General features: G+C 38.3%; 1 protein-coding gene across 2 annotated transcripts in view; it reads right to left on the bottom strand.

Annotated features, from left to right (window-relative positions):
• The window catches only part of sorl1 (sortilin-related receptor, L(DLR class) A repeats containing), a 71672-nt gene that overhangs the window by 33345 nt on the left and 10689 nt on the right, over positions 1–27638 (bottom strand). For both annotated transcript variants that reach the window (XM_079823960.1, XM_079823961.1), the window contains exons 3-12: positions 23660–23788; positions 20599–20760; positions 20241–20308; positions 15848–16028; positions 5823–5924; positions 5545–5714; positions 3971–4163; positions 2026–2143; positions 834–907; positions 97–185 (exon numbers count right to left, since the gene is read on the bottom strand). In XM_079823960.1, the coding sequence (XP_079680086.1) occupies positions 97–185; positions 834–907; positions 2026–2143; positions 3971–4163; positions 5545–5714; positions 5823–5924; positions 15848–16028; positions 20241–20308; positions 20599–20760; positions 23660–23788 (1286 nt within the window). The remainder of the gene's footprint in view (positions 1–96; positions 186–833; positions 908–2025; positions 2144–3970; positions 4164–5544; positions 5715–5822; positions 5925–15847; positions 16029–20240; positions 20309–20598; positions 20761–23659; positions 23789–27638) is intronic.

Below are 27638 nucleotides of genomic sequence, written 5' to 3'. Positions count from 1 at the left end.
AAGAGACAGCTATCAGTAACATCCTTAAGCCAGATAATAGACAGCTTTTACTAAAAGAAGAGTGACATTATATCCACTAGAGTGTATTAGACTGACTTGAGTGTTCTGGTGGAGCCGCCCTGCGCGATAGCCATCAGGATCCCTCCGTGATCTCCCCAGGTGTAGAAATGAGGACCAGCCAGTGCCTAAAGAACACACATATCCGTTACATGGAACAACAAATGCTGCTATGCTTTTTAAGAAGTCTGGGAATATAATAAGTGCTATTGTACTCGGCAGCAATGTTGTACACCATTTTGTTTAAGGGGGAACCAATCGCATTCTGGCTCAATTAGTGCCCTAGGTAAGATAATACATGAACAAAAAAGTCCTTTATATAAGATAGGATAGTCTAGAGAAAAGGGAAACAGGTTCAAATACTGACTTAACATTTAAAAGCAACAAAAGTTAAACCAAAGTGCTGCAAAAATAAAATGTATTAAAATAATTCATAATAAAATAAATACAGAGGAAAAAGCTAAAACAGGAAGAATTCAATTAAAATATATAAAATAAATAAAATATAGATACACAGATACAACAGAGGAAAAACCTCAAATCAGAAAAATGAAAGTAAAAGAGATCAAATAAAATATTTATCAATTAATTACTTGATGTACTATATTGATAGAAATGTTCAGTTTAAAACAACATCATCTGCCAAAAGACCACTATAATTGGAATAATCAAATTTAGACTTATGGATGGCAGATTTCTGTGTTCTACGCAAACACCATTTTTATTTTGGTGGGGAAGGGGGTTAGTTCCTGGACGTGAGTAAGACTAGTTCTCACCTCTTTCCATCTGACCCCTGCGCTGCTGGATACATACACATTGGGCTTATTGGCCATATTCTTTCCCACAGATCCTGTGCAGAAGAAAGGGGGAGGGGGAGAGAGAGAGAGAGTCAATATTTACACTGCATCAGGTGTCATATCTCACAGGCCTCAATTACAAATGATATCAGGTGACCAGCCGTCAAAAGGACAGCATTAAATACAAATGTAAATGGGGTATTTATGTTCTGTGATGTAAACCGCATGAGAAGTGGTCACAAGCGCATCTGACCACATCATATTTGTAGTGTAGATGTTAATGTGTCCCTGAAAGCAGTGAAAGACAGCCTACTCAAGATTCAGATCACAATAGAGGCAAAATAGCAGGACATTAGCACAAGGAGGAACAAACCCAGCAAAACGCAAGAAACAAAGCGTTTCTGTCAGATGCTTCATTCTTGCCACTGTGACAAGAAGCCCAGACACAGACACTGTCTGTCACTTTCTCTCTTTTCACAGCCTTGTTATCAGAACCCTCGTTGCCCTTTTCTTAAAGACATGCATTTTACTGCTGCGTCAACGCAGGTGGTTGTGTCATTAATTCATTTGAGTGGTAATGAACTTCATTTACATTCATCTCCTTAAGAGATATGCAGCACTTAACACATTTTTTTTTTTGCAATGAGAACAATGTTGAGGTGACGTGGCTGCTCTCGGCTGGCTAAGTTGACGAGTGCGAGGGTGTGTTTGTATGTGATAATTAGTCAGTGGGTGAAGTACAAATAATTAGCACATCTGCACTGGAGCGATAGCAGCCGAAGCGGGCAGACATTTTCACAAGCCTCCTGTGCCTCTCATCTTCATGCATGCACATTATCTAATAATCATTTAATTAAAGGTCTGGCTGCGGCTGGCAGAAAGAGAGAGAAGGATTCAAGAGGGAGGAAGTGCCTTCCAAACTGTGCAAAGAGGGGGAAAAATCAATGCTTTCCGCCAGGCATGAACTCAAGAAGTCGGGTTCATACACTTGCTCCCTATCATTACAGTGTGTACTGCATTCTCTGAAGGAACCTCTATGCACTCGGTTAATAAGAGCAAAGCAACAAGAACAGAAAGACACAGAACTTGAGCTGAAGTGCGAGTATTTCCTCTGTCATGCACATACGAGAGGTGTTAAACCACAGAGCAGAGAGGCAGTCATGTGGCCCACCTGTTGCCATGATGAGGCCAGGTGCAGACTCTTTAGACAGAATAGGGATTCTGCGCAGCTGAATATTCAGCAACTGACTCCACCGCTGGGCCAAGTGCAGGGAACAGCCATTGTCCAGCTAAGAGATGGAGAGGTAGAGAGAGAGAAAAATAGTGAGTAGGGTAATGTTAAAGATAATAAGAGATAAGAGCTCACCGCAAGCATAAAAAAAAATTCTACTTCCTACTGCAACTCGCTTCTCTAACTTACTTTTGCAAACACAAAACCACAGCTTCACAAAAAACATGCATGGTGTCACAGAAAAAGCAGACATGGTGGGGATGAGCACAATTTAAAGGGTTTTATTTATTTATTAATTAAATTGTTTTATAAATTGTGAACACATATACTGTACATAACTATGCATATATACATAAATACATATACATAATAATACATACATATATACACACAGATCAGGCATAACATAATGACCGGTGACAGATGAAGTGAATAACACTGATTATCCCTTTATCACGGCACCTGTTAGTGGGTGGGATATATTAGGCAGCAGGTGAACATTTTGTCCTCAAAGTTGAGGTGTTAGAAGCAGGAAAAATGGCCAAGCGTAAGGATTTGAGCAAGTTTGACAAGGGCCAAATTGTGATGCTAGACAACTGGGTTAGAGGATCTCCAAAACTGCAGCTCTTGTGGGGTGTTCCCGGTCTGCAGTGGTCAGTATCTATCAAAAGTAGTCCGGGGAAGGAACAGTGGGGAACAGGCAACAGGGTCATGGGTGGCCAAGGCTCATTGATGCAAGTGGGGAGCGAAGGCTGGCCCGTGTGGTCGGATCAAACAGATGAGCTACTGTAGGTCAAATTGCTCAAGAAGTAAATGCTGGTTCTGATGTAAGAATACACAGTGCATCTCAAGTTTGTTGCGTATGGGGCTGCATAGCCGCAGACCAGTCAGCCAAAAGCACCAACACTGGGGATGTGAGCATCAGAACTGGACCATGGAGCAATGGAAGAAGGTGGCCTGGTCTGATGAATCACATTTTCTTTTACATCACGTGGATGACAGGGTGCGTGTGCGTTCCTTACCTGGGGAACACATGGCACCAGGATGCACTATGGGAAGAAGGCAAGCAGGCGGAGGTAATGATGCTTTGGGCAATGTTATGCTGGGAAACCTTGGGTCCTGCCATCCATGTGGATGTTACTTTGACACGTTGCACCTGCCTAAGCATTTTTGCAGACCATGTACAACCTTTCATGGAAACAGTATTCCCTAGAGGCTGTGGCCTCTTTCAGCAGGATAATGAGCCCTACCACAAAGCAAAAATGGTTCAGGAAGGGTTTGAAGAGCACAACAACGAGTTTGAGGTGTTGACTTGGTCTCCAAATTCCCCAGATCTCAATCTAATCAATCATCTTTGGGATGTGCTGAACAAACAAGTCCGATCCATGGAGGCACCACCTCGCGGTGGTCTAGTGGAGTCCATGCCACGGCGGGTCAGGGCTGTTTTGGCAGCAAAAGGGGGACCAACACAATAATAGGAAGGCGGTCATAAAGTTATGCCTGATCGGTCTGTATATATATATATATATATATAGTTTCAGTGGCGTTTTGAGTAGTGAATGGTCTGAATGGTTAGAGAGAGATAGCAACTTGTGCTGAAAAGCAAATAGTGAGTTTCAGGGGCAACTCTGTATAGAAAGAGCATCCACATAGGATGTGCTCTTGTGCTAAATAAAAACCACTGAATGGGAGCAAATGAATTAAATGGATCAAAACACCGGGGTCACAAGGATCCCACTTTTATATGTTGGACTATTATTAAATTGATGAGACATCTTAAAAATGAGAAAGCCACAAAACAGTGAAGTCCTCCTCCAGAGTACGTGCTGATTTATCATGATTTATCTCGCTCACAAGTAACCAAAATGACCAACATCCCTAATACCTGGCAGTCTATGGTTCCTCCCAGGCTGTCGGCCTCAGGTGGCTGCAGAAGTTCCCAGGTTCCTCCTTTATCAAACGTGATGACTGATCGCATGTTGTCCTCGGTGACTGATCCATTGATCAGAGTGGCCACAAACACACCCCTAAGCCCCTCGACCCGGTGGAGATCTGCAAACGGCTCGTTGGCGAAGTACCTTTCAAATACACAAACACACAAATTTCATGTGCCATGCCATTCGTATCTGCCAAGAGAGGCGCTCTTTGAAAATGCCAATGGCACGCGAGCCAAGCGCATCTCATCTGCATTCCGCACTGCAGTAATTGCGTCTCTGCTCTCAGGCGGCCGTGCTGAGCTCAGTGGTTTGGCTGTGGGTGAGATCCCGCTCTGCCGCAGAGTAAAACAATAGCATGTCCTTGGGAAGCCGTGTAGGAATGATGGATTGCTTTTCTACTGACAGTGTGAGTGGAGGGACTGGTGGGCGAAGACATAGTTCTTGCATTATAGAGACGAGACCTCACTAACCTGCTTATGGGTTAAGGCGAGCAGAGCCAAAACGGATTTACAGCATTGATGAGGGGCCGTCACTAAACAGAGAAGAGTTCAAGTAAAGGTGACGAGACCAAGAGCTGCATAAAACTGGGGCTTAACGTGAATTATTGAAGTGGGATGTGTTCCTGGCTCAACATGGTAGTTGGCTCTCAGACAACATTGCAAACAAAATTTGGGGGTTGGGGCTTTAATAAAATTTTGTATCAACCTATGATTTACTTTGGATTGTATGGTTAGAGCGAAGTAAAAAGGTTAGTACAGGTCAGTGGGTCTTATTTTTTTATTTTATTTTTTGCAGTGACACTTTAAAAGTAGAACTTTAATTTAGCTGATACTTATACAGTCTTCAGTATTAAGCTAAAAGTTGTTATTGTAATTATTTATTTATTTAGCATTTTAAATTTACATTACCGTTCAGGGGTCAAACGTTGGGGTCAGTACGAAGGAATTCTTACTTTTAATTAAGGATACATTCAATTTATTAAAGGTGACAGTGAAATCATTTATAATGTTACATACAAATGCTATTCTTTTGATCTTACTAGTGATCAAAGAATCCTGAAAAAAATGATCATGGATTCCAGCCACAAAAATATTAAGCAGCAGAGAAAATGTTTCTTGAGCAACAAATCAGCATATTAGAATGATTTCTGAAGGATCATGTGACACTAAATTCAGATTTGTATCACAGGAATAAATCATATTTTACATGGAAAACTGTTATTTTGAATTCTAATAATATTTCACAATATTTCTGCTTTTACTGTAATTTTGATCAAATAAGTTCAGCCTTGATGAGCATAAGAAACTTTTAAAAAATTAGGCCAAAACCAAGGACCTCTAAGGCAATACAAAGTTTTTAGCATTTAGGAATAGGGTTAAGGATATTATTGTTTAACATTAATGTTGTTCCAGGACCAACAAACAAATGTCCTACTTGGGTAAATCACGTTTATGGTCACTGCTTCTGTGGACACGCATCGTTTGCAGCTCATTCACACACACACTGTTGTGTTTAACTATACCTGATAAGCGTGTTGCTCCCAGAGCCATCAGGGCTGAAGTACAACACATTCTCTAGGGACAGAGAGAAGGACAGGCCCTGTGTGTCGGAGATGTACAGGTGCGTAACACTATTATTGTGGTTCACACACACGAACACCTGGTCCTCCGAAGCATCTGCTATGTAGTACTCCTGGAGAGAAAGGAGAGCAGGGAATCGCATTAGACAGGTAAACGACATGAAGCTTTAAAACTGAGGCCACAAATCCACCCGAGACTAAACGAAGCTGACGGCACTCACCGTGATAGGGTGGCGGGTGTTAAACTGAGCTGCTCTCATTGGCTGCCGGTTGTAAGAAACCCACAGCTGTACAGAATGAGACTCATGGCTCCCAAGCAACGTCTGTGGAAACACATTCACAATGAGATTAACTATCCCAAATAAAGATCACATATTACAATTTGTCAAATCATCAGATTGATCGATAATGTATTTTATGAAAAAGATTTTTTTATTTAATTTTTAACATTTAAAAAGTGAATATAAAAAGGTAATATCAAAATATAAAAAATTTTTTATGAATATTTAATCAATTACAATTATTAAATTAAATATAAAAAAACCCAATATTAATCGGTCAGAAGAAAAGTGTGAATATCTGCATGTAAGAAATTGGTTAAACAGATTATCATTCTATATCTAGTTAAAATCCAGAAATTATTTTGAGAGATACGCCACACAATGTGTTTGTTTTCCTACTTTCCACTGCAACTCGAAACTGGGACATGGTGCAATAAAAGTATTAAACAGTAATTAAACAGCAGAGAGTCATAAAGATTTTATAAAGTAATCTGACACCTTGAGCTGCCATAAACCATGGCATATTATCGCTATAAACGAGGTCTGAATGGCAGACAATATTAGCGTGGAGAGATATGCCTCATCAGCACTGTATTCCCTGGGGTCCTGTACCTGATATAGCTTAATAAGGACTACTGGGGATTTGTCAGTCGGTCTAATTTGTACTTCTAAAACTGCTGGTTTTTCCAAAGATAAAAGAGATGGAAAGCTAGCAGTACTAGTCTAGTCAGTGTCCCAGCAACCTAGATGTGTCTCTGTCTAGCATTGTCTAAAATGAGCAATGCGTCATGAAGGGTTGAGTACTTTCACTCGTTCTTCCCATCTTGAAGTCTTTCTTTTGCTTTCTCCCCTCAGGAAATCAAAGCTTCAATCAATTCTGAAGTTCAATCAGTTCAATCAGTCTTTCCCTTATACTGTCACTGTAATCAAGCCTTGGGTTACTTACATCAGGTTCACAAAGCCCCACAAACACAAACTAAGCTGTAAATTACAGTCTCACAATAATAAACAGATTACGTACAGTCAAACAAAAGCTGTGTAATGCAAAAGATATGTCTGAAAACACTTAGTCACTACATAGTGAATGCCTCACATGAAATGAGTGAATTCAAATGACAAAAAACGACTTGAAATCTGATCTGACAATTCCAAAAATTGCTTCTTTAAAACGATCAGATTTCAAAGCACATATGGATGTTTGAAATTGTTTTCTTGCTGTGTAAGTAAACGAATTTGTCTAAAAATCAGATTTCTGCTGCCTGCCCAAACAAAGCCAACGAATCTTTAATGTAAAGATGCTCTACATTAATCAGGTATATTGCAATTTCATATGCAAAATCATATTACAGGGCCAAAATTGATTACAGGATGGAAGTGGTAACAGCCAGCCAGCAAAACATGGATTTACTGTGTTAGTAGAACAACAGGAAGACAAGCCTGTCAGATAAAAGTGTATTTATAAGCACCATCATCCTGAATAACAAGTTTAACCACTTCCTTGTTTAAAGGCACAACAGCTCAGTGTTTTCTTTCTCAGCTCTCCGCACTGCCTCGTTTTTAGTCACACCATTCATGGTATTGATTTATCTCGTTGTTAACGGCTGTCTCCAGGAACAGACTGCAGTGTTGTGGAAGGAGCCAAAACACAATCTGGCTTTAGAGAGCAAAGACGAGAGAGATCTCTCGAAAACAGACGTGTTGCCGGGAGAGCTTAAGAGAGCAAAGTGTGTGATAGCAACAATCAAATCACAAAGCTGCAACAACCAGATCCAGATGCCAATACTTGAACATGGTACCAAAATACCATAATAATACCATGCTTTGTGTAACCAATACATTGCATACTGGATAAGATTAAAAATGTAAAAAGTATTGAATATATTATGAAGTATATTCAGGCTATATATGAAAATACAAATTTTACTATATATACACACACAATGTGTACTGTACAATTTATTATATATATATTTTTAAATAGTATCAAAAATTCTAGCCAATTAAATATTTTAGAGTTCAGAGTAAAAATAGACAAAATTATAACTTCCATCTCCAATAAACTCTAATAAACTATCGGAATGTTAATATTATATCCTCCTGGGACCCAAGAATAGACTTTTGTCCACTGTAGTGGACGTTATATTTTAGGGAATTTCTCTGACATCATACATGTTACATGTCACAGTCTGGATGTCCTGTAAAGAGCACATTCGGGGCTTTGCAGAGATACCAAATGTTTGGAGGTTTCACCAGGACAACAACAACTTCTTGGTCTTTAAAAACGGCTGACATTAATGTTTAACACTTATGATAATATTTTTTTATTATAATTTAAATCGGATTAATTTTTTAATTGTTTGTTTTAAATCAACATCTCAGGAAAATGTTATGGGGTTTCTAATCAAAATATGACTTTCTGTTACAAAACAGGGCATTGATTTGATAAATTTCCACTGTAGTGGATGCCAGGATTTAAATCATGTTTATCAGGCATTTTGGAGACATAAGTGAATAGGGAAAGAAATTACATATCAATATTCTTATGAAATATTAGATATTATTATGAAAATGTTGCCAATTTTTACTCCCATTATTACACTTCTTTTTTCATTACATGTTGCACCAAGAACACATTAATATGCAAATTAGATGCAGTGCATAGATACATTGTATTGAATGGGAAAATCCAAGTATGGCCATTTTACCCACATATTTCATAAAGTAAAATGGTTTATCAATGCATTCCGTTATATCTTTCATAACATAGTGCAGAATCAATAAAATATCATTTTTCAAAAAGGTTTTTTTTTTCATTTGTTTCTTATGCTCTAATCCAGGGGTGTCCAATCCTGCTCCTGGAGGGCCACTGTCCTGCAGAGTTTAGCTTCAACCCCAATTAAACACACCTGAACCAGCTAATCAAGGTCTTACTAGGCATACTAGAAACTTCGGCTGCGTCCCAATTCGCCTACTTATACTACGTCCTAAAAGTATGTACTCTTTTTGTGAAGAAAAAGTACATACTTTTGAGTGTGTAGCAGAAGAGTATGCAAGCTTTGGGACATACTACTTCGTCATCTTTAACGGACTCTGTTAAGTGCGTCCCGTCACCGTTTAAACTGCCCTGTCAATCATCGTCACAGTTCAAATCCCCCACTTTAAATTTAATTTCCTACCTTATCGGAGAGAAATGTAGTCGCTCGTTGATCTGCCTTTCGTGGGTCTTTAATGCAGAGACTCCTCTCATGTGTTTGCAAAGTTAATGGCCAAACGAAACATTACAAAAGTTCTCAATGCTGCTGCAGGTGAAATATAATGTGGATAATATTGAATAAATATCTTTTCGTCAGGTTAAATACTGATAATTGCTCACTCAAACCACTTTATCTAATCCTCTCCACTTAACCGTCAGACTCGCGTAACCGTCATGTTTGTAGTTTTTTAAACACTTTTTATCCGCGTTTGTAGTTCTAATCGAATCCTCGTCCATCTCGCAATGGGTTGTGGGCAATATCAGCCGTTAGAGTGCGCATCGATCTGCACTTCGGATTCTGACCGGAAATAGTAAACCATCCGGGAATCTTTGGAATACTCTTTTCAACATACTAAGATTTGGGACATACTAATTCTTTTTTCGAATACTATTTAGTACGGATAGTATGCGAATTGGGACGCAGCATTCCAGACGGGTGTTGAGGCAAGTAAGAGCTAAACTCTGCAGGACAGTGGCCCTCCAGGACCGACTTTGGACAGCCCTGCTCTAAACAATGTAATGACATGAAAAAATACTAAATTCAAAACACTTTTTTTTTCTGGGTCCCAGGACGATATTTATGGTATTTTTTAGAAAAACATTGTAAATACCATATGAATATAGTAACCGAAGACATGGAAATGTTAACAGTAAGTATACTTTTGACTAGTCTTACCCACTTCTAAAATATTTAATTGGTTTAATAATTAATATAATATAATTAATATAATATAATCAATATAATAATATAATTTTTCAATTTAATATAATATATTAAATTTGTATTAAAAACACCACATGGTACTGCCACAGTATAATTTAAGGGCCAAATAAATGCAAATAAAAGCAAATGCAAATACATTTATCAAGATGTCATCTCAAAGTCTAAAAAAAGGTGCTTTATGCAAAATTTGGATGTGTGATTGAGCTGTTAACCAATCCTGTCAGGTGGTCAGAGGTCGGAAATTTTCTCCCAAGGTTCCATTTGCATCTGACATGTATATCCAACCTTCAATTTTAGCCCTCACAGAATCATTAGGCATTTATAGGCAGTTATCCACAAACAGCCCCTCTGAGAAAACTGTCATCTCTCATTCTGCTGCCATAGCATCCAAGTGTCCCTGACTAAAAACTTGACAGCAAAATTTGCCTATAAAAGCCTTCCATTCTTACATGGCAACATGAATGGAATCGTTTCTGGCACAGCCGGCCCAATGAATATTTGGCTTTGGAGTCACTTTGCCTTCTTTGTGGAGGAAGCATTTATCTCTGGAACAACAGCCGTACTGTGCTGGCAGTCCCTCTCATCGCTTAGTCTGGAAGGGAGATCAGACTTTCAAGCATGAGTGAGAATGTGTAGATGTAGCATGTTGAAGAACCATAGACTATAAAAAAATATGGACGTAGTGTCCGTGATGTCACCCATAGGATTCTGAAGAGCAGTTTTGAAGCGTAAAGTAGGGTCGAGCCAGCCGTTACCATCTTGGCAGCGCGTCATCGCGCGATGACCAGGATAACAGAAAATGGGAAAAGAGGCGGGACGTGGGTGGAGCTGAGGTGACGTGATGACTAACAGACAGTAGACAAACAGCTATCCACTTGTCACTCAAAGTGGCCATGCCCTTAATTATGCAGAACTTTAAGGCTTTATAAAATGTAAACGAATGAGTTATAAAAAAAAATCACTGAACCCATCATAACAGTCATCAAATTAACATCTGATTCACTTACTGACAGGATGTCTTTGGAAACATGTGGTTAAAATCTACATTCACAAGAGTTTTGTTGTTATGAATGGTATTTTAATGAAATGCATTATTTTGAGACCACTTTAATGCCTACTGGCCAAGATCGTGTTTAAAATCTCTTTACTTCCTTCTCCCATGAGTTTTTACCTTTATCAAAGTTCAGATTACGCCCTGAAACCAGGTTATCACTAAAGCAGCTTGCAGGGCTACAGGGAGGTGAGGATGTGAGAAGAGAAAAGACTTAATTATTATTAAAGATCTCTGTGACATTATGGATAAATCCCTCAGATGAGAGGACCTTGGTTTCCACAGCTTTAATTAGTCTTAGAAGCTTCTCACTGCCAAAGGCTCTTGTGATATTCATTATGGTAATCCTATTAGCCGGGTTGCAGATAGAGGGACTCAACACAATGAGAGCAAAAGAGTGAGTCAGAGAGAGACACAGGGACGGAAAGAATAGGGGGTAAAAGACTGAAAAAAGGGAGAAATAGATTGACATCAATGTCGTCCGACTGGCAAGAGACTTTGGATATGGTCCAAAACAGAGTGAACAACCTCACTGCCTACTATCTACATAGACAGCATCCTAACTAACATGGCATCTCATAAATTACTCGAACATGTTACACAAGCAGCAACTCAATTGATTCAAATAGAGTTTAGTGTTACCATGTCGCTAAGCAAATAAAATGAGAATCTAATAAGAAAAATATACCAAGCTTTATCAACAATTTGAATGATTGAATGATTGATGATTAAACATATACACATGTCTTCCACTTTGTCCACCATCTTTTGGGATTTTTCCCCCTATGCTTGTCGCATCATATTCTGGCATTGTCTTCTCAATGGATATATGCAATGCTGCCTTATAATTGGACAACATTTAGTTTAGTATTTCATACTATTATTGTATTTATTGATATGTATTTATTGTTTGCCGGTTTTAGTTGGTCTCTCTAGACAGATTTTACTTTTATGCAGGTGAGGCTGGGAAACCATCTTAAACCAGTAAGAACCAACAAATCGGGTTAGACAAATTTAAAGGGTTAGTCCACCCAAAAATTAAAATTCTTTCATTAATTACTCACCCTCATGTCGGTCCAAACCCGTAAAATTTTCGTTCATCTTCCGAACACAAAAGAAGATCTTTTTGATGAAATCGGAGCGCTTTCTGTCCCTCCGTTGACAGCTATGCATCTACCCCTTTGACGCTTCAAAAAGTTCATAAAGAGATCGTAAAGATAAAATGAATATGAATTAAGTGGTTTAGTATGAATTTTCTACTGCTTCAGTATGAGACAAGATCGCTTTATATGATGAACAGACTGAAGTTAGGCTTTTATTCACATATAAACATTCATCAACTCACACATCAGTTGTGGTAAAGGGAAGATCAGGCATGATCGCTTGACGTGCAAGAACAAATGAGGTTCATTCGCGTGTGTTACGCAGCACGTTTGAGCTTCCGCAAGAACCAGTGAGGTTTGATCTAGTGCTTCAAGCATGTTTGGTTCAGCTTCTGCTTTTTTTCGCTGATCAATGGATTCGTTTTAAAATCTTTTTATGAACTTTTTGAAGCGTCAAAGTGGTAGTTGCATAGCTGTCAATGGAGGGACAGAAAGCTCAGATTTCATCAAAAAGATCTTCATTTGTGTTCCAAAGATGAATGAAAGTCTTACAGGTTTGGAACGACATGAGGGTGAGTAAATGATGACAATGAGTTCATTTCTGGATGAACTATCCCTTTAAGCTGTTTTTTCCCAGTTTGTGATGCCTTAAAATGCTGTCTCTGTCAGCTCTTTAAGCACTGGAAGAAAGTGTTTGTTCTTTAAGTGAGTGAGCGAGAGACAGAAAGAGAAAGGGGGTTGCTCAAGGGGTACGTCTGGCCAGAAGGGTCAGGGCCAGGCCACACACAGCCATCAACAAGCCTGTCACTTTCTCTCTCCTCAAGAGTAGAGATATTCACAACTAGCCCAGCCAGACACAATTTCACAGAGCTGTTTGCTCTGGCCAATTTACTATTTGTCTGTCTTGCCATAGACCTCCTTAGGATAATTTTGTTTAATGGTCTGAATGGTCTGACCATGAAAACCACTAATTATCCTGTTGTAAATCCATCCACTCAGCAGGCGAAATATCCAAATCCGTTAAAATATTAACTGGGAATGTGGCTCACCAGAACATAGGGAGCAAATAGCCGTTTGTGGAAAATTCGGAAAGAAAAAAAAAACACCACACACAGAAAGTGAGTGCGAATCACTCCTTTCATACTTTCGTCTCGCTTCAGATGGCCTTCAGGATCCACAAAAAGACAGTTCAGCCAAAAATGTCAATTCTGTCATCATTTACTCACCATCATGCTGTTCCAAACCAAACTTATGTTATATTTTGGACAAAAACTGTTTAAAATTCTCTAAAATATCTTCTGCATTCCAAAGCAGAAAGAAAGTCTAGGGTTTGAACAACGTGAGGGTAGGTAAATGATGACAGAATTTTAATTTATCCTTTATTGCAACAAAACAAGAACAAAGGGAGCAATTATAAAACTCTTTCGTGCCGTTAGTACGGCTCAGTGTTGAGGACAGGACCATATGGCAGCACTGGGCAGCAGAACGCATATAAGTGGTGCATGAGTGGTTAGAAGTACCCGAGGGAAACCAAGCCACAACTTCATTAACGGAACATAGATCAGAGCTGTCAAGCAGACAGCTCCTCCAACACGCAGTCCAGGGCCGCGGTTGTGCCATCCGCACAGCGCAGCGCAGCACTGCTCATAAACAGCCCTCAAAACTCCCACAGAGTCTCTGGCTTTCTGAAGCCGCAGATAAATTACACATTTCTTTCCAATTTAATGGGTGACTTGGGTCGGTTTCTGCTTTACGTAACCTGGCGGTGCCATGTGTGACCTGACAGATGCCTCATCCAGTTCTGGGCAGTCAGATATTTGCTGTGGGATGAGGCTAGTGATATGCCAGCCGATGTGGGGTGGAAATGATTAACCACTGAATACACTCAAGGGTGAATGCTACACTGAAATATAACACTAGCTGCGGTCAGCATAGACATGAGGTCTAGACAGTCATTGTTTCAGCAACCAAGAACTATGCAAAACTTTATGGAGGCATGTCAACTGAAAACAAATACTTCAAGCTGTATTGTGTTCCCATCTTGGATGAGATGCTAATAAGACAGTTCGACAGATACAGCTTTTACACTATTTATTGTTTCTATGACTGATGACCTGTGTTGCAGGGCTGGACTTATAATACAAAAAACTTTGCAATACATTGTAGGATCACAATGGTTTCTGCTCACAACAAATTCTGAAATAATGCTAGTGAAGAACTTCAATAAAAATGACAAAAATAATCCAGAGAGAGTAAATCTGAGTTTCTGCTTATTTAGATGACATTCCTAATTCATAGATCTGCATGGAATTATGTAAATGTAAAAATAAAAATGATAAAGATACATGGATTTAAAGTACAAATGAATAGAGTGTTGCAGGGATGATGTATTTATGTAGGAAAACCTAGAAGTTAGCATCAACCTGGGTTCCTTCGACAAAAAGGCAATAGGATATTTCCATTGACCTCTTGACTATTGTTATTTGTGACTATTTGTGACCAACAAACATTTACAATTCTTACATGGTTTGTTCATAAAAAATAATCTTCACAATTAAATAAAACTTTTGAATTTTGAAGTCTAACAAGTCAGATATAAACAAACTACACCCAGGGTTGCATGACTTCAACATCACCACCATTACATTTCAAACTACTCTTTTAAACTTTAAAATCTTTAAATTGGAACATAGTTAGAATAGTTTACAAGAGCGCAGTTATAAACATTACAAGACTGTAAAAGTCGACTAGCGAGTAGATTAGTTTACCTTTTTCAGTGTGATGACGTTTAATGTCCCTGACAACCTCTGTTGTCCCATTTAGCCACTTGTTAGCAATGGCTTTTCAAGACACACAGTATAACCCGTGAAAATATCTTGAGTTTATTTTAACCAGACACTAATTTTCTGTTTTAGCCATTTAACAACAAACCCATACACTTATTTTTTTATAAGTTTTAGGACTCATTACTGCCGCACTTTAAGAGAAACAGAAACTATGATTCCAGTTTGGTGTTAGCACACAGCTAATATAAAATACATAGCACATGCAACTAAATCCATTTTTAATTACACTAAACTATTTTATCCATTAGTTGCAGTATTGAATGAAATACACGTTTATATATAATCAGCATTTCTTTAGGCCATCTTGTATTTATTATTTCACCAAGCTTGTCGCAATGCATTCTGTGTTTGCTCTCCCGGTGATGGCTACATACAATACTGCCTTAGAATTTGGCCTAAATCTGGCCTCTTAGGAGGAAGCATAGCTAAACCGCCTACCTTGGAACAGTCTTCCTACTGCTGCTGCTCTGTTCGCAGCCACATATTCAGTCAGCAGATGCTTCTTTTTCCTCAAAACAATTTACAGTACATGCATTACAGGTTGTGCCTCCTGTTTGAGGGCACAATGATACACCGGAATTCAAATCTGCAACCTTTTGGTTACCAGCCCAGATTACCAACTAGAGAGTCACGGTCACCTGTCTGAATTACCCTTCTGTCATATAGGGCAGAGGTTCAGTGTTGGCTAAACACACCAGGAATCCTCCTCATCTGACTCCATGGCTTTAAATAAGCCAGTAATCACTGCCTGTTCATCTTGAGCGGGATCGTTCCTCCAGCTCTTCAGAGGAGTGTTTACTCACACTCACAGGAGAGGCATTCAGCTGGAGTTGGCACAGATCTGATTCTCGGCACTCTCCAAATGTTCAGTTTTTGAACTCTAGCTCAGCGCTGCTTATTCTTCCCTTCTTTTGCAATATAAGAGCCTTAAGCTACAAATTATTCTTCAAACGTTTGCAGCTCTGTTCTGGTCAGAGTGTACCCTTACCCTGGTGGTGGTGGCAAACATGTACTTGTCCCGTAGCTGGAAGCTGTCCACCTTCTCCAGGATAACTTGGCGGTTTTGCTCGCTCTGGAAGAAGTCCGTGCTGCTGAGGATAACGGAGTCTCCCTGGGGCTCGTGGCGCTGGACAAACACTGTGGTAGTGTTGTCGTATGGCTCTACACCCCTAGGGGAATAGAAATACACATAATTGGATATTGATATTTGATATAAAAGTGGCCTATGGTGGACTTCTGAAAGTTAGCTTTTTTTGTTTGTTTTATGTTTACATGGTTTCAGAAAGCAACCAATTCCATGTGTGTCTTAGTATAAACACTACACTTTCTTGAGCATCAAATCAGCATATTAGAATGAATTCTGAAGAATCATGTGACACTGAAGACTGCAGTAATGACGCTGAAAAATCAGATGTGTCATCACAGGAATAAATTACAATTTAAAATGTATTAACATAGAAAAGAGTTAATTTAAGTTGTAATAATATTTTGTAATTTTATGGTTTTTACTGGATTTTTTATCAAACAAATGCAGTCTTGGTGAAAATTAAATTTAAATTTAAATAATCTTACTGAACTACAAACATTTGAACATTGCTTTAAAAATAATATACAATATTAAGTAAAACTTTATTTTACAATGTCATTGTTACATATGTAACATGTACTTACCAAAGTAATAACAGTAAAGTATGCATAATTACATGCAACTAACCCTTAAGTAAATCCTAATCTACCCTAACCCTATAGTGAGTACATGTTAATTAATATTACTAAGTACTTAAATAATTACACTGTAACAATGACACATTAAAATAAAGTGTAACCCAATATTACAATAATAAATAACTAACATGTCTTGTATTGTTTTTCCTAATGATGTGCAATGTGCTACAATGCAAAAAATGCACTGCAAAAAATGCACAGGGCTTATGTGGCGAGATTTATCATACGTAATCAATAGCTACAGTGCTTCCACTTGCTAAGCCAATTCAAGCAACTTTACACTTCACAACTTACACTGAACCAATTTTCCTCATCTGTCTCTTGCACAATGTTACTAATAAATTATTCAGGGTGAGTGTGGGAGATCAAGACTACAGACGAAGGAATGGGCAGCAGTTTCGGATAAATGGACGGCAGAGTCTCTCTCCACTCTTGACCAACAGCCTGACTTCCTTTCCTCTTTGAAAACACAGAGGGGTGCTGATTGTTGAGACTGGCTCTTAAATCACCAAGCTAGAGGATAAAGGGATTATATCGCAGGGGAACAAACACCCAAACCTCGCCGTTTGCTTTCCATTTCACAACTGGGAGTTTAGCAATTCAAGCAGCGGAGTGAGAGACGGATAAAAACAGGGGCTTACAGCGCTTTTAACCAGCCCAGCAGCTCCGCCTTTGTTTTGTCTAGATTAAAGTTGAAAACCAATTGAGAGCTCAGAGAATACAGTCAACAAACTACACAATTCACACCCAGAAAAAACACAAACCCTGAAGGTCTGTTTGTTGAACAGCCGTCAATCTGTTTGGCAGGACTTCCTTATTCCTTAAAATATATAATTCAATAGTGATGCATTGGTATTACAAGCATTCAAAAGTTTGGGGTTGGCAAGATGTTTTTAAAAGAAGGCTGCTTTTGTTCGATCAAAACTACAGTAAAACTGTAATATCGTGAAATATTATTACAATATGAAAGAACTGTTTTCTATTTTAATATATTAATAAAAATGTAATTTAGTCCTGTGATGGTAAAGGTGAATTTTCAGCATTATTACTCCAGTCTTCAGCGTCACATGATCCTTCATACAATCTAATATTGTGATTTGATGCTCAAGAAACATTTCGTATTATTATCAACATTAACATTATCAACAGCTGTTCTGCTTCATATTTTTTAAACTTTAAATGCTACAACTGAATTTAGGCATCACAGCATTATAATGTACAGTATGGAATTGGATATTCATTTTGAGATTTGCTAAAGGTTACATTTAACAGTGTTATTAAATTATTACTGTTTTTAAAGATTAAAATAACAAAAGTAAAATGTATGTAAAAACGTAAATGATCGAGAACAATAACCGATATGTCAGCCAATAACCGATAGGGAACTGATACGTCATGCATCCCAAAAAGACATTGAATATCTGACACCGGTTTGATTCTGGCTCGCAACATTTCCTGATCACACTCTCTAATAAAAAGTGGAGGAAAAGAAAATGTCAGTCAAACCGGAAAATTGTAAGCTATTTGAAATGTACAGGTTCCTCTGACAATCCTAAGCCAGGCACAGTCTGAGAGAGCAAAGAACAGAAGGATTATCACCGCAGTGACGGTGAAGTTGGTCTCTGAGCTCTCGAGTCATTTGTGTTGGGCCATCGCAGAGGGTCGCTGATGTTATCTCCACAGGCACAGACTGCCACTCCGGCAGATGAAATGGGCCACGGCTGGTAGACACGATCAATTATTAATACGGCCGCAGTCTGAGCCTCATCAGAGAAACATTCACAATCAAGCAGTCTGTCTGGACGGCAGCCCACATGCTTGAGAACACTGACCTCTTCCTTATATCTCAGACTATTCTGTTGCAATAATGTGCAAAACAAATTTGTTCTGGCATCGAGAAATTTACAAGTAAAACAAAAAAACGTTAATAACGTCTGTGATGAATTGCAGTTATAACATTCTAATTAGCTCTTCCGGTCAGATCATATCCTATGGCATAATGTTTACTGAGTGGGAGAGCAATAAGCGCTACTCTGTTATTTCTATTTGCGGCTTGCTTTCGATGCCAGTGCCTGATTGTGCAAACACTGAGTGCTGGCTGCAACCCAAAGCAAGAGTTTCACATTCCTACATAAACCTGTAAATTGAGTGAGACCGCACAGAGCATTCAACCCTCTTCAGATTACAAATACTTTTGCAAAAATTCCTGTATGGAAGAATGTGAACAGCAAGGACTGGATTTGCCAGAAATCTCCTTGATCTCTGATCATTTCAGTTATTTATCATATCAATAAGCTGCAAACTCACACCCTGTTCTTTTAGATAGCAATCGAAACCACAGTAATGAGCCATGTATGAAATATCGGTGCAAATAAGTGGGTTTGAATAACAATGACAAAGTAGGGAATCAAAGCAGATCACACATAGCCTACATGTAGAGAACTTGCTGATTTGATGCTCAAGAAACATTTCTTTTTATCAAAGTTGAAAACAGTTGTGCTGCTTAATATTTTTGAGGAAATATTAGTGGATACTTATAATATGTAGATAACGACATTGAAGCTATTGACAGCATTAAATTTATACTAAATACCAAAAAAAGTATAAAAGTATATACACCGAACAGGCATAATATTATGACGACTGACAGGTGAAGTGAATAACACTGATTATCTCTTCATCACGGCACCAGTTAGTGGGTGGGATATATTAGGAAGCAAGTGAACATTTTGTCCTCAAAGTTGATGTGTTAGAAGCAGGTGTAAGGATTTGAGCGAGTTTGACAAGAGCCAAATTGTGATGGCTAGACAGTTTGTTGCATATGGGGCTGCAAAGCCGCAGACTGACCAGTCAGGGTCATGCTGACCCCTGTCCACAGCCAAAAACGTCAACAGTGGACACGTGAGCACCAGAACTGGCCTCCAAATTCCCCAGATCTCAATCCAATCGAGCATCTGTGGAATGTTATGAACAAACAAGTGCGATCCACGGAGGCCCCACCTTCCAACTTACAGGACTTAAAGGATCTGCTGCTAACATCTTGGTGCCAGATAGCACAGTACACCTTCAGGGGTCTAGTGGAGTCCCTGCCTCGATAGGTCAGGGCTGTTTTGGCAGCAAAAAGGGGGACCAACACAATATTAGGTCATAGTGATGTTATGCCGGACTGATCGGTGTACAGTATATACACATTAAATATTTTGTCAAATTATTATAATATATTATCGTATAATTTTCTATATCACTACAATCATAGTGGAATAAAAGGTGGTGTACTGTTTTTGAAACTGGTTCGCCAAACCTTAATGAATTGTCATTAACATTAAAAGACATTAATGTTAATCTTAAAGTTTATGTATTTTTGTTCAAATTAATCAAAATACTTTATGCTTCACATTATAAAATATAGTGGACATTTTAGGCACCATGATTAAACATGATTTTTTTCCTTAATTTGGTGTGACAAAAACAGCAATGCAGCATTTTGTCATCACTGCTTACAGGAAAAAGAAGCTTTCTTCTATAAAAGCTTTTTTTTTTTAAATAGCACTGAAAGTAGCAAGACTACTTTTGGCCAATGATGCCACACACATCACACCCAAAAACAGATTTCATGATGGACACATTCGAAACACCCACAAAGTGTTTGATCTTACCAGAAGTAGAACTTCACATGTTCCTGAATCAACACCCACGTCTCACCAAAGTCATCTGATTTCCACAGCTGCCAAATGGAAATTAAAAAAGAAAGCAGAAGGAAGGATAAGTCCTTAAGAGTCAGCAGTTTTTGTTATAACATTTCATATCTTTCAAAATTTGTCATGATCCAGCTTCTCATATGAAAATTACGGCTGATTACCTCAAATCAAAACATGCTGCTTAGTGCAAAATTCAAAAGGGCAATCTCCACAAATAGCTAAAGGCATAAATGGCAGTGCCATTTATCTTATTAAAACTGGACACACAAGATATACAAAAAAATCCAGTACTTAAGGAAAGCATCTGTGATCATACCTGTTTATTGGGGTGAGATCCGTCATAACCAAGGACTAGGTGAGCCAATTTACTGTGCAGCAGTAAGTCTGTGGGCTTGAATGGGATGGAGAAACCGTCAACACTTTTACAAAAGTCAAAGGTGTTCCACAGGTAACTGTTGGTGGTGTCAGTAAATAGGTACTGCAAGGGGGGGAAAAAAACAGAAAATACATTTTTTAAAAATGGTAAATTCAGGAAAACCAAACCCATTATATGCATGGTTCATCCAAAATAAAAAGTACTGTCATCATGCCTGGTTTCACAGACAGGGCTTAGATTAAGCCAGGATTAGGCCTTAAGGGATAGAAGATATTTTGATGAATGTTTGTAACCAAGCAGATAGAGCAACCATTGACTACCATAGTATTTTTTCCCCTACTATGGTAGTCAATGGTTGCTCTATCTGCTTTGTTACAAACATTCTTCAAAATATCTTCTTTTGTGTTCAGCAGAACAAAAACTCATACAGGTTTGGAACAACTTGAGGGTGAGTAAATGATGACAGAATTTTCATTTTTGGGTGAACTATCCCTTTAGTTCATTTAGGACATTTAAGTAGTTTTTATAAACATGGCTTAGACAAAAACATTACTGGTTGCATCTTGAGACAAAACAATGGCACTGACATATTTTAAGATATATTTTAATCTGCTTTCAATTAAAACAGCTCAAACATGCATTTTAGTCTGGGACTAGGCTTAACCCTTGTCTGTGAAACCGGGGGATTATGTTACAAATACCATTTTCTTGTCTTAAAAAGACACTTTTTTCCACACAATGAAAGAAAATGGTGGTTTATAATGCCAAGCTCCAAAAAACACAATAAAAGTAGTCCATATAACTCATACAAGATTTACAATGTAAAGTGACCAGAATATGGGTCCATATGTCTTAACGACTCAGAGTGCACAACTCATATAGACTGTTTTTATGATGAATTTTTGTCTTTTTATAACTTGCCATAATAAAATCACCATCCATCCACATTCGTTGTCTGTAAAAGAGCAGCCTCAACATTCTGCTAAATATCTTCTTTTGCTTTCCACAAAAAGAAACACGTCATTCAGGTTTGGAACATGAAGGTGTTTCATTTTGGGGTGAACTTTCCCTTTAACCTCAACAGAAGATCTATAATTTATAGATATTTATTTCAGGCAACTGGCACCACGAGAACATCAAAGCATTTAAATATAGTTAAAAAACATTTTTAACATGATTAATTATTCAGATTATGCATTTTCTGCTATTCTAGTCTGCCTGCCTTCTCTTTGATCTTTCATTTAAGAGCTTTCCCTATAAACTTTGTCCTCTCCATGGCCTGGATATGGAAGCAGGGCACTTTCTCTCTCCAGATTCAGAAGCAATGAGGACTGGGACTGAAACGGAAACACTCGACTTAAAAAGAAACCTAATGCTGTACAGAAATATGAAAGAAAAAGTAGAAAAAGACAAAGAAAGAGAAAGTAGAGCATATGCATCTCCAGCATTAACCCTGAGTGACCATCATCAGACTATAAGTGACGCAATGCCAGAGTGTTCTGAGTGGTTACCATGCAGTTGCTAAGGAGTTCTGAGTAGCTTCTAAGTGGTTGCTTACCAGGTCAAGTCAAAACAGCTTAGGGAAGTAATAACACACCTCTTCTCAACAAGCCAAGCAAATTCATTAGTTATAATCAAAGACAACATCTCAACCGGGGGCGCATGTGGTACTCATGCAAACAAAACTATGGGTGCTCCAGAAGGGGAACAAAATATAAAAAATGGTAGGTGGATCCTGTTGCAAAACAAGAAAATCCACGTCCAGGTTCTCACACAGTTAGAAAGGTAAAAAGCCTTTATTGTAAGACAGGGCTACATCTTAAAAAACACCAGCCCAAACAAACCTTCGTCAGGGTGCTTTCATTTCATTAATTATATTAAATAGTATTAATAATAGGCTAGTTAAAAAATTATAATGTTACTGTTAATTATTAATATTAATAATTACTAAAATAAAGTAAATACTTTATTAATTGAGTTCAATATTAATGTTATAATATTAATAAAATAGTGAATAATAATAGTCAATAGTGAATCATTCGAAAATCCGGTAACACTTTAGTTTAGGACCCAATTCTCACTATTAACTATTTGCTTATTAGCATGTATATTACACTTAACTACCTTACTAACTATTAATAAGCAGTAAAGAGTTTGAGGCAAAAGTCGTAGTTAATAGTTAGCTAATAGTGTGAACTGGACCCTAAGCTAAAGTGTGACCAAAAATCCATTCACACTTACAAGTAAAGCCACTATAAGGAGATCAATCAAACAAACAAACAGGTCCAGTACGTCTTCAAGGACTCAAGGATTCAATTGTGATTTTACATCAGGATTATTACTTTCAATGGATCAAATTACTCCACAACAAACAGGACAAGCACCCAGCCAATATGTCTGTTAATTATCCCATCTGTAACAACCCAGATTCAGAGTTCTTCTCCACATGTGGACCGACGGTGTAAGTTACTCTGCTCACTCGAAATGTAATACAACAGCCCTGTGCTCCTACCAAGAAGTTGTAAGCTTTACAAATTACACTCATAATGCTTTAGCTTCAATCCTTCAGCAGCAGCAGGCGGCAGCTGCAGTGCCAGCCACATCATTGACTCCAGATGAATGGTCACCGTCTGCTGCCGTCAGCCCCTGCAAAGACGCAATGCAGAGTCCCACAGCGGTTCTGCCACATCTGCAGCTCCCCACTCCAACTCCCATGAGCCTTTGCACCCCGCAAAGTTTCAATGGAGCAGTCAGTTACGGTCGGTGCCAAGGGCAAAGACTAAGGATGTAGCTTGTATTTTGCCCAGCCCTTGGAGATGCTCTCTTGGATAACACCATCTGTGGGTGTATAAGCGAATGGAGCGGTGGAAGGTCACAGCTGCAGATGGCCGGCAAGTGGTCTGTGTCACAGCAGTCTTGTATGACCTCGGCTTAAGCTCACAAAGACAAGACAACTCAAGGATGTCACACTGATAGTCCAGCTAATGTCTCACACACTTACTCGTTCGTGGTCAGCAGGGCTGTGGTAAAACTGCGAGATGACCTGTTTCTTGTCCTCCTGGTCCCCGGACAGTTGAAATTTCTCTGATAGGTGGGTGAAGGTGGTTCCATAGTCATAGGACACATACACCTGTTAAATAAACACAATATCAGATTTGAACCTCATACACTGCTGAAATTGAAGCTCTGTTACAAAACCTAGTAAGCTGGCTTGTTGTTTACTGTCTGTCTAAATAGGATGCTGCCTTCTAAGTAGGGATGCACCGAATGTTCAGCAACCGAAATTATTCGACCGAAAATAGCAAAAATAGCTCTTTCAGTGTTTGGCCGAATAAGTGAAAAAAACAGAATAAATTCAGGGTTCCCACTCTTTCATGAAAACCAGATTCAAGGACTTTCAAGGACTTTTTCAAGCACCATTTATTTTATTTCAAGCACCTATCAGATTCATAACCCAGCATATGTAGCATCACGAAAGACTTCTTAAAGTAGGCTACTTAAAGGTACACGCCGACTTTTAGGGACTTTAGCTTATTCACCATATCTATATTTCCTTATATATCCTTAATTATATGGTGAATATATCACCATATAAATAAGTCCATACATACCATTCTCATCTCCGTGCGTGCCATAACTCTGTCTGACGCACCCACCGCTAGCCTAGCTTAGCACAAAGACTGGAGGTACATGGCTCCAGCTAGCCTACTGCTCAATAAGTGACAAAATAACGCCAACATTTTCCTATTTACATGCTGTGATGTGTATAGTTACATTGTGTACTAAGACCGACGGAAAATGAAAAGGTGTGATTTTTAGACCGATAGGAACTATACTCTCATTCCTGAGTAATGATCAAGGAACTTTGCTGCCGTACCATGGGTGCAGTGGCGCAATGATATTACACAGCGCCTGAAAATATTCCAGAGCACTCTTTCTGTGCAAGCAGGTCGTCACGTTGGTTATATTGACGGAAGTTAGCCTATTTTCAGGCGCTGCGTAATATCATTGCTCCGCTGCACCCATGGTACGGCAGCAAAGTTCCTTGATTATTACGCAGGAATGAGAGTATAGTCCCTAGCCATATCGGCCTAGAAAATTGCAACTTTTCATTTTCAGCAAGTGTATGTACTGCTCTCCATCGGTTCAAGTTTTTTCCCCGCTACCCCTCCCCCGCCCCCAAACATAAGCAATGTTTCGTTCTGTCTTTGATAGCGCATATACTGTAGGACAATTTTTGAAATAACACCATTCTAAACAAAATTTATTTCAAATTTAATTTGAGCACTTTTTTAAGGACCTTTATTTGTTTTCAAGTACTTTCCAGGCCTTGAATCCATGTGTCTGAAATTCAAGTACTTTCAAGAACCCTGGGAACCCTGAAATTGAACCGATCAATTACGTTTTTGATGATGCAATCAAATATAGCAACCAGCGCATGTGAGAGAGAGGCGTGCACTAAATGCTGCAAACATGTCGGAAGTGTGGAAGCATTAAAGTGTCCGAGATAGATGCAAAAATGGCCGTTTGCAGACACTGTCTAAGCACCCTCAAATGCAAGCTAGAGCACCCTCAGTTGATACTGTAATAATATATTGGCAAATGCTCCAGTGCATATTTGTGTCTGTGTAGAACGTCAAATGTATCCATTTACAATGTGTTTCTGCAGCGGTGACAGGCTCGCAAAATTTCTCATGAAAAAATAAACAAAGTGTAGACACGAATCGACGCAAGTAAGATATTTATTGTGCATTGTTAGTAGCTTCATTGAACTGACATAGCGACAGCGTTTAGTGATCGTAAATGGAGCGGTCTTGGCTCGCTTTCGAGTCTACAGTCTATATAATCAATTGAATAAAACTATTGTTTTTCATGTTGCAAACAGATGGCCAATTGCACACTGCAAAGTTTCGGAAGTGACATAGTGAAATAGTAACGCATTAAAGCAGACTAATAGATTAATAGAAAAATATATGTTGCAAAATATTTTGGAAATCCTAAATAATCTTAAATGTCTCACTGTACACTCAGTGCTGTCGTGGAGCCGTTGCTTAGCCTACATCTGCACTTTAATAGAGCACCCTCAGTGATTTCAGAAGCACCCTCAGAGATTTGATTATGATACCTGTAGGCATAATAGGCCAAAGATAAGATAAGATGGCCAAATAAAAATATTTTTATTTTACTTTTTTTTTTGTTTTTTTTGTTTTTTTAAGTTATATTGTGCTTTGTTTGTATAATGTCTGCTGGAATGCTAAAAATGTTCAGTGTTACATAAATATTTTAAATTTTCAGTTTTGTAATTTATTTTTCTTTAAAAAAAGCTAATTTTTACTATTTAATTTATGCAATGGTGAAAAAATTGGCAAAATTAAAAATAAATAAATAAAAACACGCAAAACCGCGTTCGGTATTCAGCTTCAAGTGTTTTATTTTTATTCGGCTTCGGCCAAGAATTTTCATTTCGGTGCATCCCTACTTCTAAGCCAACATGGCAATTGAAACAAAACCTTTCCATATGAAACTAATTTGATACTTACTTAGGGAGCAAATTCTTATGTCTCAGAAATATTACTCAGTAAGTTAGCTCCAAATGAGACTCTGCTTACAACTGAATCCAATAGAATTTGTGGTTAGCATGTTGCTAAGCTAACAGCTTGATTTTCAAATAAACAACTTCATTCATGTCTCAAAATGAATGCTTCTTATGTGAAATGCACTGAGACTGCTTACAATTGATTCCAATTCAGTTTGATAGTATGTGCAACAGAGCCTACAGTTTATTCTTGGGCACAATAATCCATTTTAATTCGATTCAACTGTTTATCAATATTTTTCAGCATTGGTTACTTTTTCACAATCAACATTACTTTAGTCACTTTTTTCCCATGTTAGTTACATTTATATTGTTATAATTATATTGTGCGATGGTTTAGGTGGTATTATTATTCTTTTACTTAATTATTTACAATTGGCAGGGGAACGCATGTCACAACAAATTTCCCTTCAAGGACAATAAAGTGAATATTTAATTTCATTCATGTGTCCGCCAACTTGGATGCAAAATTTCACAGATTGTATTGCAATGTATTCTGGGATTGTATTCTCCAACAAAGAGGATACTTGTGAATCTGCTAGAGTTTTGGCTCAAAGAATGTAAGTGATCATAATAAAGCAATTCATCTTTTGAAAATAAAGTATTGATGATAATAAACTAAAGCAAAACATTTGGAGTTTTTTTTGCTTTAATTTGCTTTGTCTTGTTTTTTACAAAGAACTCCTGTAAAACACTTCACAGGTGAGCAGATAATATCTCCAGCACCCCGTATAAGCACACCACTTTTGTTCTCACATTTGCATTCAATAATATTTAACATAAAAGTTTTGCAATTACTGAAAACTTTGCAATTATTGCCACACAAATAGAAAAATATCATTCAAGGTCACAAGACAGCTTTTCTAGGCTGTGAGTTACATTGACAGCATTTAAGATGATATGATAAAAGAGCAGGGAACTGAAGAACAATAGGAGGCCTTTCATCAGTATGACTCAGAGAGCACTAAAAAGCAAAGCTAGCCGGTCGAGATATTCTTGGTATCTTATAGCGCTTAGCACAGTGCCTTGCAAAAGTATTCAAACCCCTTCACTTCTTTGAATTCTTTCACATATTATGTTGCGGTCTTATGTTAAACTACTTTAAATTACTTTTTTTCCACATCAATCTACGTTCCATACACCATAATAAAGCAAAAAACAGATCTGTGACAACTTTGCAAATTTATTAAAAAGGAAAAACTGAAATAAGTACATTACATAAATATTCAAACCCTTAACTTCGTTAAAGCACCTTTACAGCCTTTTGGGTATGATGTGACAATCTTTGCACATCTGCATTTGCTGATTTTCTGCCATTCTTCTCCTCAGATCCTCTCAAGCTCTGTCAGGCTGGATGGGGGCCGTCGATGGACAGACATTTTCA

The sequence above is a fragment of the Gobio gobio genome (genome assembly GCF_949357685.1).
Source record: "Gobio gobio genome assembly, chromosome: 8".
Lineage (NCBI taxonomy): Eukaryota > Metazoa > Chordata > Actinopteri > Cypriniformes > Gobionidae > Gobio > Gobio gobio.
The sequence above is the reverse complement of the archived record's forward strand: the minus strand, read 5'-3'. Positions and strand labels throughout refer to the sequence as shown.